The sequence below is a fragment of the Vidua macroura genome, chromosome Z, assembly GCF_024509145.1.
Source record: "Vidua macroura isolate BioBank_ID:100142 chromosome Z, ASM2450914v1, whole genome shotgun sequence".
NCBI lineage: Eukaryota > Metazoa > Chordata > Aves > Passeriformes > Viduidae > Vidua > Vidua macroura.
In genome coordinates this window covers 45,249,041-45,263,248 of record NC_071611.1, presented here as the reverse complement: position 1 = coordinate 45,263,248, position 14,208 = coordinate 45,249,041, and the positions used below count along the sequence as shown (strand labels likewise).

Here is a 14,208-nt window from a genome sequence, read left to right as displayed (position 1 = left end):
TAAAATAGTGACTAATGGAACATATTAGGAAAAGTTCAGGCAATTAATTACAACATTACATGGCTATGCATAAGAATGTTGATAAAAACATTCTTACCTAAACACATTTGTGAGAAATGCTCACATAATTTTAAGTGAAATTATATTGGTGCCAGTTTAGCCAAATCCATTCAAGACACTGTGCCTACAAATACTGACTGTTACAATTCCATTTGCTAGAAGTCCCTCCCTGCAAATGGCCTATTCATAGCTTTGTAAGCTAAGAAACCAAGCACATGTAAGCACAGTAGAAATAAGACGGGTATAATTATAATCCTCATTACTGGAGGATACCTTAAGCTCCTCCATACAATGCATATTTTTAACTGATATTTACAAAAAAATCCTTTGTGATTTCTTTCAATTAATGGAACATCAAAAATTAAACAAAAGCCTCAAACACTAAGTACATTTAAAACTTTTTCACATTTTTTAGTTTTTCAATGGATTCATTACCAAATTTTGATAAAATCTCTTGCTGTTCCTCTCGGGTGGAGAAGAGGATCTTGGGATTCAGTCCCTTTATATTCATGTTATCCCAAGGTGGCTGTTCACAGCTGGGCCTATCTCTGGGCTCCACCTCTACTTCCAGATTGACTTGAAATAAATCAGGGTATTTCTCTTGTATGTCACAGGCATCCAGATCATATCTGTAAAGACACAGACAAGAAGTTTATTGATAATGATGGCTAACTGGATTAGATCTACTGCAGTCCCAAACAAAAGCAATTAGTACAAGACATTAAAAATGCTGTATTTGTTTACTTTAACCATTTTAAAGAGGTGGTATTTTTGTACATTGTTTGTATCATGAACAAAACATTTAGTTTCCTTAAGGTGAGTAAACAAAAGACTCTTGCTGCAGTCAAAGTCATCTACTTCCTGCACTGACTATATTTCCTCTCCCTGGTATATGTTGATGTTTGGCAGGTTAAGCAGTTTCAAAGACAATTTCTTCCAGTCTCCTACAGAAAGGTGTCAACATACTTGGCAAATTTCACTGTAGTGGCATTTCGGGGCACAAAACCTGTATGGAACTGAATCTGAAACATCTTCATTGAAGCCATCTGTTGAAAACAAGAAACAGGAAACTGTATAAATCCACATGAACAGTATGTACAGTGTTCTGCCTATAACATAATGCAAAGTATTATTTGTATTAAAATATTTTGAAGTACTTGCTTTGCTACAAAAATTTCCATTTAATTACAAGTATACTTTATCTTCAAAGATTTAAATGCAGTTGAGACAGAACATAAATAGATCTATTACTAGCACTAACAACCCAAAAGACCTTCAGTCAGGTATGTCTCATCATTCAACTCAAAACAGACTATCAAAGTGTAAAGTATTTCCAGATCCTGCTCTGGAGGTTAAAATTGTATGACCCTTGTTCCTTTTCTGAATAGCATATGCTCATAAAAATCCATTGTGCAATATGCCAACCAAGAAATATATGTACATCACATATAAAGGAATGGATTTAAAACAGTTTTAAATATACCACATTTCAAAGGACATTTCAGAAGACATGCAAGGTGGGGTTTTTTTGGGCAACTTCAAGCCAGCCATTCATTCCAGACAGAACTGTAGGGCTTTTACAAACTGACTCATTTTAATCACTCAACTATTCAGAGAAAAACTACTTTCCCATGCCTGATGGGAATACGAGTGTCCAGAAAATGCTACTATAGAATATTCAGGTAGCTCCTGATCCTGCACAAATCCAAATTACAGCTCACTGATCAATGTAGCCTGTATTTGTTTCCTAGCATTAGTCGCAACACCTATGACATAGTCTTGTCAGTCCTTATTAAGAAGTCATGCAATAGTAGTCCAGAAAATATGATATAACAAAACTGAATTATGAAAGCTTTCCTTGTAAATGAGTATTTACTGAATATCATAGCCAGAAACCAAATAATACAAAAAGTATTGCCACAGATTAAGGGGGGGTTGGTCCTTCCCCTCTACTCAGCACCAGTGAAGCCTCATCTGTAGTTGCGATGCCCAATGCTGGGCTCCTTAATACAAGAGAGATACAGACATACTAGAGAGAGCTTCTCTGATTTTTACATCCCTATCATCACTTTCCTAGAAGATAAACTGAACTCTTTCTCTAAATTAGCTGTGAGAAAGTAGAAGACACTCATAAACACCCAGCTCTAAACACAAGAAAATCTTGAAATGTGGTGGTTAATCTCTGTAAGAGATCTGCAGAGAACTTTAGGGGTCAATTTACAGCACATAAAACTTAGGACACATTGAATATTGTTTCATCAAACCTTCAAACCCAGATCATCACACATGCTGTTGAGGTATCATGTGTTATAGCTGACAGCTGAGAAAATGCTAGTCTTTTATATCAGTGAATAATGCCAGAGAAACCACATCAAAGAAACTCTACCACTCTACCATGAATAAAAGTAAGATGGTACAAGGAGTATAGCCTAACCTTGGCTAAATTTTGTCAGTTTTATGCCTTTCTCCTGATGACCTTGAATCATACAGTAGTCATTTTTGCTCATTAAGGAATCATTTCACTGAGTTTTTAGTTTTAAGGTATTCTGGAAGGTCTTGTTGAACATGACAATATTTGATACCTTCCTACTCACAAAGCAGAAAAAAAAAAACAGGGAGAAAACGATTTCAGTAAACACTAACTATGTATGAATACACATGCATGTCCCACATGCACTGAAACTGGCTGAAAAACTGTCTTATCAATGTCCACAAACCTCCAAGCTAAACTTTGGGCTATCCGTTTTTATCTTTTACATGGACTTCCAAGTTTAATTGGGTTACTTATTTGGAGGAAAAAAGTGCATGCCTCTTTTTTAAAAAAAATTGAAGACAGGCTTCATTAACAAGTTTTTTGTGATCTTGCAATACATTTGCATCCATAGTTGAATTAAAAAAAGGAAATATGCATTCTCCCTAGTAGAACAAAGACAAGTAAGAAAATTAGCTACAAAACTGAACCTGACTTTAGAAATAGGCTCTAAAACCATATGGATTTTTCTAGCCTGTTTTGTACAGGCAGTCTCTGGAATCCCACTTTTCTGTTGAGTCGTATTTTTCCTTTGTTTGCAGTTTGTGTGCACAGAATTAAAAAGTTCCAGCTTGTTGTACAACTTAACAGATTGCTACCTCAAAAAAGCTGGCATGGGGCTTTCCTTACATATATAAGAATTATCAGTACGGAAGTACTTTCCAGAAATGCTTACAAAAGCATCTACATGTACAGCATTAGGAGTGAACATACTCAGAAGGCTTGAAAAGGTTGAATTCACAAGTGAATGAAACCCTCAAACATTTCTCTGAACAAAGAATAGTAAATAAAGCAAAGTACTCAGTAGATAACTAGTAGGATACAAAATTGCAACTTAAAAAAAAAGCAAATCTTCCATTCAGACTCTAAATTCATCATTACCTTGGCTTGTAGTCGTCCTCCTAGAGTCGACCTGGCATGATAGATCACAATGAGAACATCCCCTTGGACTGTTATACCCAATGGGATTACTGCTTTCCCATCTTCAATTTTAAACTCCCTAAAGGAAAAAAAAAAAAAAACATAACCACAGTCAACTTAGTTTAAAAACAAATTAAATAGTGTATTACTTTAGATTTAGCCTGCTTTCTCCAAGGCCTTAAGTAGCTAAAAAGCTAGAAGGACTTTAGTATTCTCTCATTTTTCTTGTCTATCATTACCCACATCTAGCAGTGTTACTACTATTTGCAATTGTGCAGACACTAGAGCTGTATAGGGGCTAATAAGCAGTCACCTTGCAGCTGCCATGCCTGGGGGATCCTTATGGTTTCCAAGACTGAGCCACAATGTTAAGGTCAGCACAAGTACACCAGGGATCAATGTTCCCAGTCTTACATCATGTGGAGTGAGAAGAGGGTCTTGCTCACTGCCTCACAGCGTCCAGTGTGCTAACTCACCATCACCCCTACTGTTCTGCAAGACCAGCTGCTGTAATAGCCAGATTCATGATTCACCTTTTGAGACCAGCTAAAAGGGGACAAAGGAATCTGTCCCTTTTAAAAACTTGTAAATGCTAGAATCTAAAAAAACATAACTTGCTGTTTCAGAGCAAGTCATAATCTGTACTTACTTCATTTTGTCATATTCCTGGGAGGTAGTGGTTACTCTCTCATCTCCCACGTAAATCTCACAAAAAGGCCTGCAGCCATTACGCTGCTTACTGAAAAGTGGAACGGGAGTCATGACAATTGATCTGACCAGGATGGGCTTGCTGTGAGGAATAATGGGCTCTTCAGCCATCATGTCACACATGTACTCAATGTATCTGCCAAAAACAGATGGTACTCATTTAGTCAGAGCACAAAATTCTAAGAAATGGGTGAACCAATAAGCAAGTTACATCTTACCCAGTCACTAAGCATTGTTAAGCGTTAACAGTGAAACAATGGGAACGTTTACCACCACCTCCAGCAAACAGATTTTCAAATCTGATAGAATGATACAAAAGGGTCTGTAGCTTTACATATAAATACTTGTAAAATAAACTAGTCACTATTTCAAAAGGTCTTAAAACACTAATCTAGGAGAACTATTTACTTTGTATCTTATACATAATGGATCACTCAAATCTTCCTAAAGGCTTTAAATTTGTCCTGATTGTTATATATTATTTTGTGGAGAACCCCTTAAGTATACATGAAGTAAATATGTACAAAAAATAATCTGTCATTTATACTGTATTAATACTTTATTTCCCATCCTTCAAAATCTAATCCTTTTTTCAGGAAACACCCTTACTGACAGTGTCACTTGTTAGTCATACTTCACAGTTATAAGATCTATCAAATTAAGTCAAATAAACATTTTAAAACATTTGTCAAAACATATGCAAGTCACCTCTGCATGCACTCTGAAAAAAAGCACTAGGCGTTTTTACCCAATTGATAAAAATAATTTCTGGTATTCCCTCAGAGCTTGCTGTGTTCTGACATAATAAAACATATTGTATTAAACTGGGAAACATGAAATAAATCTTACATATGTGGAAGGGGATTTTATAATTAAGAAAGCATTCAAAAGCTCTGCATACCCTTGTCTTCACTCCTTACACTTCTTCACTACAGGGTATACTTGACCCATTTCTGATGGGTACTTACAGGCTCAGAAAATTCAGAACTACCTTTAATTCACAATACAGCAAAGTACTTGGAAAATCAGATGTTTGAACACAGACATTATTGAAAGAATTTATCTTTCTAAACACATCCTATACCATATTCAGAACTGAATAACTACTTGCTTCAACAGTACCTTACAGTACCTTTTATGAGAAGGCCAAATGCCAGGTGGACAGCGTTTCATACTGAACATATAAACAGCAGCTTCAGCAGTAGTGAAGAGGCGACAAAAACACAGAAAAGAACAGACTACAACAGCAGATGCTGCTCTTCCATCCTAGTAAAAAAAAAGGAAAGTAGCTTTCTTAGTAAATCTAGTGGAAAAAGCATGATTGAAGTTACTGAAGAACATCCCATTATGTATCCTATATCTGATCATTATTTAATGTCATTATGTCAAAAGGCTAGTGTTATTATTTGATTTGAAGTTTGTAGCTGAGTGTACAACATTACATGTACACACTTAAATGAAAGCTTTTCATTTAACTTCCACACCACACAAAAGACATTACATATTATTTTCCTGTTCAAATGTGAATAACTACTTTAGCGTAACATTATTTGAAATTTTTAATTGATGTTCTTTACCTTACTGTCCCTAATACTCATTTTTTTAATTTGTTTCCTGGCTGTTATCTGAAATCCCAGAACACTGCTATTTTTGACTGACAGCCATGGACTTCTGCAAGAAAAGTACAAAGACTCAGAAGAACTAAACCACACTGAACTCTTTAGACTTCTGTCTAAAACTATGAAGAGCTTGCCATGAAACAAAGAGAAAGAGATTACAACTAAGCTTCTTTCTGCAGGAATCCCTGCTACACATGTATCCCAGATACATCCCTGTATTATAAAAGGCAGAAGATTTGAAAGAGATAATGGTTGACAGAACAAGACTTCTCCACGTTTGCTGGCTAGTAACATGGAACAGAATTTTTATCATTCATTTCTAAATGTTCTGGTGTACACTTTACATCACATCCGGCACAAAGCCATGTATATACAAAAGTTTGCCTCACACATGAGAAAAAGAAATTAGTTAGGTATCTTGAACAAACACTTCAAGAGAAAGATGTTACAAAAACTGGTGGTAATTCATCACATCTGCTTCTTACCTACTTGACCAGCAATCACGTGACGCTGAGGTAGTAGAAGTATTGCATTTATATAGAATTAGATACCTAACCTCACAGCAGCACTGAAAATTACACTGGCTTTCAGGATCTGACATGAAATGGCTTTTTACTTGCAAAACACTACATAACTCACAAATATCATTTGTCAGATTAACAAATCCTGGGTTTGACTCTGATAGTGATACTCCCTATTGATGGCTATACCATATCACCAGACAGGTTTTGAATGCTTTCCAGCATCTTTGCAAGTATTGTCACATAGTCACATTTCACTTTTTACTCTGCAGCAAAATAAGAATGTCAAAATTTCACATGCAATTCTCTTAAATAAATGTAAGAGTGACCTAATTTTCAAATTCTGAGCAAAGTATTCTTTAAATTCATTCCTCCCACCATGTTTGACATGAGGTGGCTCTATAGAGACATTTCTATTGCTTTTTTTGGTTATATAAAAGTTAATACTTTGGAGAATAGTGAAATGTACAGAGCAATCTGCTGCCACCAAAATCAGGTAAATCAGAAGTCTTACTGTCAGTTTCTGAAATTCTGTGGCTACAGATTATATTCTAAATGGACAGTAATGGCATAAGCAGTGTACATCCATCTATCACACAGAAAACAAAAACTGGATCAAATACTGAAAGAGTAGAGATTTTTTTTTTCTTCCAAAGGATACTTTCCCTTAATACTGCCTGTATACTGCCTTTCACTCTAAATGCAAGCAAGCAATGGCTATATTACCATACCAATTTCCCTAAGGAGAAAATTGATGCAAATAATTTCCCCACAAACACAGCAGGAAGGAATTGACCCTGGGACATCCAGTAAAGAAAGCCAGTAACAACCACAAACTGAATGGATACCAGCACCCTTCTTCAGAATTTAAAGCTCTATTGAATAAAGCACTTCAGACTTAAACCAATTTCTTACAAGGCAATGCACAATGCAAACATTTTTCTGGTCTCGTTTCAGCCATAAATGCATGTTCTTGCATATGCTATAGAGATTCTGAAGATTTGGTGCTCGTCTTGCTGGCCAGCCACATTCAGAAACCTGCAATGAGAGAGACAAGAGACAAATAGACATGAGAAACAGTATAATATTGTCACATATCCACAACTTAGGTTATGCATATGTCTACAAGGCAATTTTACATTTGAGTGCCACCTTCATGTTGAAATTAAGAAATACACTCAAGAAAAGCAGTGTTACACCGTGTAAACACCATTTTTTAGGATGAAGTGCAATAAAACTTCAGTTCTGTCTACAAATCTGCTGCACAAAAAGTATCAAGTACTCAGATAACTACCTGAAATATTCTTAGAGCAAGGATTAAAATAAAATAGCTTTCAACTTAATTTGTGCACATATACTTAAGCGCAAAAAAAACCCAACCAAAACAAAAAAAAAAAAAACACCAAAAACACAAAAAACACCAAAAACACCACCAAAAAAACCCAAAAAAACCCAACAACAGAAAGATAAGACTTCTTTGAATATCTGTCCTTTGTTCAAAGAGCTTGAATAGTTCAGTAATATTCCATTTACAATTACTGTTTCAAAACACTAACAAAAAATCAGCTTCACTGCTAAGAATCAACTTAAAATCAACTGTCCAGTAAGGATGTAGCATATGAAATTTGATTCTTGGGGCACCTGAAACATCTAAAGAGTAGATATATTAAGGATTGAGGAAGCAAGTTATAAATTAAGCTTTTTGTTTGTATTTGAAGCTTTTTTTATATTTGTTTTTAGTCTCAACTGCAATTGTCAGATATTGAAGACCAAGTATCCCTATCAGCAACATGTTTTCCTATCTAAAGAGTTCAAGGGTTATTCTGAGATAAATTACCTGAACTGATTATCACAAAAAACTGTGTTTGTGCCAAGCACAGGAAAAAAAGGCTGAAATAAACAGTCTAAGTCTCCTACAACTTTTCATTATACTCTAGTATTTTAATTTAAAAATAAGGCCATTTCAGAAAGCATAACTTTGCAAGAGATTTACATTGCACATTTCTTTGTTAGTGCAACCTTATGTAAAGTCACCAGTAAAGAAAGAAAAGCTAAGGCAAAAAAACCGTTTATATCCCTGTTCACCACATGATTCAATGTGAGCTTCAGTACATCTCAAATATTACAACAGTAGTGTGTGCTGGTTTCAGCTGGAGTAATTTTCTCTGTAGTAACTAAATGAGGCTCTGTTTTGTATTTGTGAGGGAACCAGTGTTGATAACTCAGGTTTGTTTTTTTTTTTTTATTGGTAAGCACAGCTTAGACAGAGTTAAGATCTTTTCTGCCTCTCACATCACCTCACCAGCAAGCAGACTTGGAGTGCATAAGAAGCTGGGAGGGGACATAGCCAGGACAAGTGACCCCAGCTAACCAAAGGAATATTCCATAACACAGGACATCATGCTCAACCCATAAATCTCTGGGAAAAAGAATGGAAGGGGAAACATTCAGAGCAATGCTGTTTGTCTTCCAAAGGAATCATAATGCATGATGGAGCCCTGCATTCCTGTACATCTGCCTGCCCATGGGAAAAGGTGGATAAATTCCTTGTTTTGCTTAGCTTGTACCTGTGGTTTTTGCTTTACCTATTAAACTGCTTTTATTTCAACCCATGAGTTCTCACTTTCACCTTATGATTCCCTCCCCATTTCTACCAGGGAGGAATAAGCAAGTGGCTTGGTTGCTGGCTGAAGTTAAATCACAATGCTGCAAAAGAATTATATTGAAGCATTGCAGCTTCAGACCAGAGCACAGCCTAAAAAAAGTGTATTCAAAAAAACAACAAGTATTGACTTTTTTCCTTTTAATTTACCATTTACTTTCCACTCAAACACTAGGTTTCCTACAAGAGGTAACAAAAACAACATTACTTTCTGTTTCTTTAGCTGTGTTTTAAGCTCTAAGTGTACTGACAATTAGCAGAATTATGGATAGTGCCCAAACTCTCAGAGCAACCTATTCCAAAAACGACTCAAAACTAGCAGAGAAGCTAGTTTCAAAACCACCATTAATTTTAACCAAGATTAAAGAAATTTGTAGAAGATCTATACAGATAACAAACAGCAAGAAACCAATAATATGTAATTTCATAAATACCTTCTAAGCAAAGTGTCAGAATTAAAAATTTTAGAAGCTGTTCTCCTCTGATCATGTTTAACGGCTTACCATAACCATCTTTTGCCATTATTAAAGTAAACCTAATGTTCTTTAGGTTCTTACATAGCTGCTCTCATCCAGCACTGAACAATGAAGTTAGTCAGTATTGCTAAACATCTGAATTTCAAGAATAGGCAGGTAAGAGTTCCTAATACAATTAGACTTTGTTTTCAAGTAAAATAACTGCCTTCCTAAATACTCACAGACAATAAAGTGGTCATGAACCTGTTATGTTTCAACTAATTATGACCTACTATGACTTCTGAATAAAACCAAGATCATATTACCATTCTTAGTACCAACACATCAGAAATACCAAGTGTATAGACACCTCAGACTTGCATACCCAAAAAAATCCATTGGTAAGCAAATTCCCAGTCACAGAATTTATCCTTCCATAAACAGAGACTGATCACTTTGCAGGATGTGGAATAAATCAGTTCACCACATCCGTCTCAGACTTTCCAGCAATCTAGTGCTGAAAAGAATTGCTGAACATTTTGCTTTGAGGTACCTGCTACAAATAATCATGCAGTAGATTTCCTGCGTAATCAAGCTTTTTTGCCTTCCATCTTGAATAGCCTCTGCCTGGACCTCATATTGAACCAGATACACATAAAGAAGCTGACTGCATTCATCCAAAGAGGCAGTAATGTTTTCTTCCAGGTGTGACAATACTTTATCTTGTTTACAAGGAAACTAAAGGAAGTGATAGCACTAGAAGGAATACATTAAATATACCTCACCCCAAAATTTTAAGTCAACTCTGATAACTGAAATAATGCTAAGGATGGATCTATATAATAAGGTCAAAAGGCTTTATTATTCTGTAACAAATAATGGTTCTAGACCCTCTTCTTGGCAGACAGTATTGTGTGGAAGGGGCATGATCACTACAGACTGTTAAGGTGCTGGACAACTCACAACACAGTAACAGTCCCAACTGTTGAGCCAGGACAGGAGCAAATACTGAAGTCCAGTATCTTAGCATCTAACAAGATGTTCTCAATACCTTGTTGCTGAATTAGGCAAATGCTTTCATAGCAGTATCAGAGAAATTGCCAGGAAGGATAATGGAGGCTCAGCTAACCTACAATCATACTGAAGATGGTAGAAACAATCAGTCAGCTATGGTTGTGTCATATGGGAGTCAAATGGTATGTAATGGGACAAGGAGAAATTCCAGTGAACAGGTTATGCAAATCAGTCACCACGTCCTCGATAGAGGAAAATGGTAGAATATAAGAGAGATTGACATTTTAGTAAGAGTTTCATTACTTTAAGTATTCCCCACTTAAATTTGAAACACATAAGGTACATGAGAATGTTTGCAAAGGTATTACTATCCTAGAAAAAAACAGACTTTAGTCTGTTTAAGATTAGTAAGACTTTTCAAGATTAAAGATTAGTCTGCTACCACTTAAGTTTGGTTTTAAAGCAAAGACAAGGAAAATATAGGTAACTCTTTGACCTTGTGCTCTTTTGTCATCTTTTTGATTAACCTACTTTAACCTATTTTACAATAAAAAGCTGAAGGTATAATGAAAACATTATGTTTCAAGGCCTTTTAGAGAAATACACAAAAACTATACACACCCTGTTATGGAATCTTGAAGGTCTATATGTTCTTGGAGAGAGATTGTACACAGCATAATGACCAGGATGTTTAGAGTCCAGACACAACCGCACATCTTCTATGTTATTTTTGATGGCAGATTCTACACCTTCAGCTGGAAAGGACATCACTGAAGACAGAACAAACAGCAAGTGAATTTTTTCATGTATTAAGAGCAAGGAGAAATTACGTTTAACAAATATATAGATATCATACCAGCAATTCTGGAAGTGATGTATGATATATCCAAGTCTCCTTTTGCATAACTGAAAGAGAACACATTGGTTTTAATACTGGGACATATAAACATTCAAGCCATACGTCTAAAAGCCAGATCTCTCAGGTGGCACCATCATGAATAATGTTTCATTTCTTCCATATGAGGCTTGTTACATTCACATTTCTAGAGTTTCAAAACAGAGCTTTCGGAACAGAGACCGTGTTTAAGCAGTTACTCATTTAAATTAGTTGCACCAAAACCATCTGTGGGGTTTTGTACAGATACCTTTAATCTTTAACTCACTCCTCTAGCCTCTGCTCTTACTGATAAAAATGCTCTGAAGGGTGTCAGTTTGAAAGCCTAATAATGATATGTTCATATCTTTAATGAAGAATATCTCAATGCTTAAAAGAAAGACTACTAGTTGAACAACAAAGTTTAAATTACATGGCATGTTACTATCTATCACAGATGGCCATGCTGCCCAACATCTAAATTCCATATGGATAGTGTTAAGAACACTTCCCTGTCTAGCCATTCAGGAAAAACTCTGGCAGCACACTTGAACCACCACCAGACCTGTCACTGCCAGGACTGAAGCCCTTTTGCAGCTGCAGAGCCAACGGGTGTCCCACTTGACTCCCTACACATCCTGTACTCACACAGTCAGACCAGGTTTCCTTACCAGCTGGACCCCAGGCTTCCCATGGCAGAGTCCCAAACCTGTGATTGCTTAAAGAAATTTAATCCTCCTGCAGCAACAGAGTAAGAGCTGGAACTGCTGCCTCCCAGGAGGGACTCCCAAGAAAGGAAACTGCAAGCTTTTACACTCTCACAGTTTATGGGTGCCAAAGTCTGGCGTCTTCCTGCTCAGTGCCTCAGTGTCCGGTCACCTGTCTGGTCACAGGTCCCTGTGCCCTTTGCTGTGCTAAACATTGGCAATTCCAGACCTCTTGCCTCAGGCTCCCAGTCAGAGCTCAACCTGCAGCTCCCACTGCAGCTGTACCTCAAGTTACCTATACTCAACACAGAGTGCACCTGAATCTCTTACCTTGTTTAAATAATTCTTACAAAAATTCACTTCCAGAACTCCCATAAGTGAGCAAGGCATTAGTCATTATTCAACTCTCTCTCATACAACTGTGCACAGTTTAAAAGTGCAGCTTTTTCAAAAAAATCTCCCAGTGATCCTTAGGTCAATTCCCTGCACCTTTACCTAATCATCCACATTATGTCAACAATTAACTAATTTAAGACCACTATTACTTTTTTGTTTCTATGGTATCTGCTATGTAGCAGAATGAAAAAGCAAGAGAAAAAAACTGAAAAGAGCCAGTGTAGGCCAACAGCCTTGAGTGTAACTACACTGGTCTGTACTCCTGGATTGGCAAAAGAACAAAACTCACCAACAGAATTTGATTTAGACTAATGGGTGATTTTGATTTACACTAAATTAAATATCTCAGTAGCTTACTAACTCCAGAATATCAAAATGTCATTAAAACACTATGATGCGTATTTCATTAAATCAGAGGCAAAACTCTATTATCACAACTAACAAAACTATATCACAATAAAATTTCAAGACACTGCTTAGAAGAGCAGACCTAGGATGCTACACTCAAATTTTGAAACACCAAGAAAGAACACTAAGTTTTGATTATTTCCTGGTTGCTAGTAATGATGGAGGTTAGCATGACTGATCAAAAATACACATTATATATATAACAGAAGAAAAGCATGCAAACACAGACATACATAGAGTGTTTTCAGTCTGTGGCCCAACATGGGAAACTCTGTGTGTTTTTAAGGGTCTAATTAAGCTCAAAAAAAAAAAAAGTATGATATGACACCAACATTTAATCTCTTCTCTGATGATACCAGACTTCTTCAAAACAGGGACTACTTCACCATGGGACGGGACTAGACTAATCTAGTCTCTGTATGGACACAGGGGGTTATTCCTTACAATATCTAATGGGGGCCTACAAGAAAGCTGAAGAGGGACTTTTTGCAAGGGCATGTAATGACAGGATATGAATAAATGGCTTTAAACTGAAAGAGAGCAGATGGATATTAGTCTGTTCTAGTTGAAGGTGTCCCTGCCCACTGCTCAGGGATTAGAATCAGATACTGCTTTCAATCAAAACTAATGTTTTATTCTATGAAATTAAGCAAGTAAGACATGAATACTGATTTTGCAGAATAAATATCAAAGCAAAAATAAGAAGTTCTAACTACGTGTTAAAAACTTCTCACTGTGTAAATGGTTGGCATTATCATTCTTGCCAGAGACTAGATGCACCTAAAGACCATAAGTAATATTAAACAAAAGACCATTCCAGCAAATTAAAAACAATGGAACTAAAATTAGCAACTGAACTCACAAAATAAACTAAAAAAATTTCTACAACAGTACCGTCTGTTTACTAACAACTGAAGATGATAAAGAACAAAGAATGACAGACTAACCAGCACAGCTACAATGTGAGCATATAAACCATTAATTTAAATACTCTCCTAACACTAGGCAATCTTTCTCTACACTTATACGATTAGAAAAAAATATGTCTCCATCTTTTTTTTCAGTTTATTTTTTAAATTCCAGGAAGAAAAACAGCGCTAAAATTCACTTCAATCTGTTCCCACTTGATTTTGCTTCATGAAACTGAATTAATCATGCAACTACCTAGTGCAATGCAAAGATCCATGAAATAAAATGCTAAACAAGAAAAAAAATTACCTTAAAATCCAAGAAAGAAAGCATAAAAGTCACCTAATTGTTCCTAGATTACTACATTATAATCTTTTCAGCAAAAGAGATTGTTCTGACAAAGCAAAGGAAGACTGATCATAAG

General features: G+C 36.1%; 1 protein-coding gene across 4 annotated transcripts in view; it reads right to left on the bottom strand.

Annotated features, from left to right (window-relative positions):
* The window catches only part of GAK (cyclin G associated kinase), a 67,033-nt gene that overhangs the window by 24,917 nt on the left and 27,908 nt on the right, over positions 1-14,208 (bottom strand). For all 4 annotated transcript variants that reach the window (XM_054002900.1, XM_054002901.1, XM_054002903.1 and 1 more), the window contains 8 exons: positions 11,347-11,396; positions 11,112-11,260; positions 7,275-7,397; positions 5,352-5,485; positions 4,161-4,355; positions 3,473-3,590; positions 1,027-1,106; positions 496-689 (listed from right to left, as the gene is read on the bottom strand). In XM_054002900.1, coding sequence (XP_053858875.1) covers positions 496-689; positions 1,027-1,106; positions 3,473-3,590; positions 4,161-4,355; positions 5,352-5,485; positions 7,275-7,397; positions 11,112-11,260; positions 11,347-11,396 — 1,043 coding nt within the window. The remainder of the gene's footprint in view (positions 1-495; positions 690-1,026; positions 1,107-3,472; positions 3,591-4,160; positions 4,356-5,351; positions 5,486-7,274; positions 7,398-11,111; positions 11,261-11,346; positions 11,397-14,208) is intronic.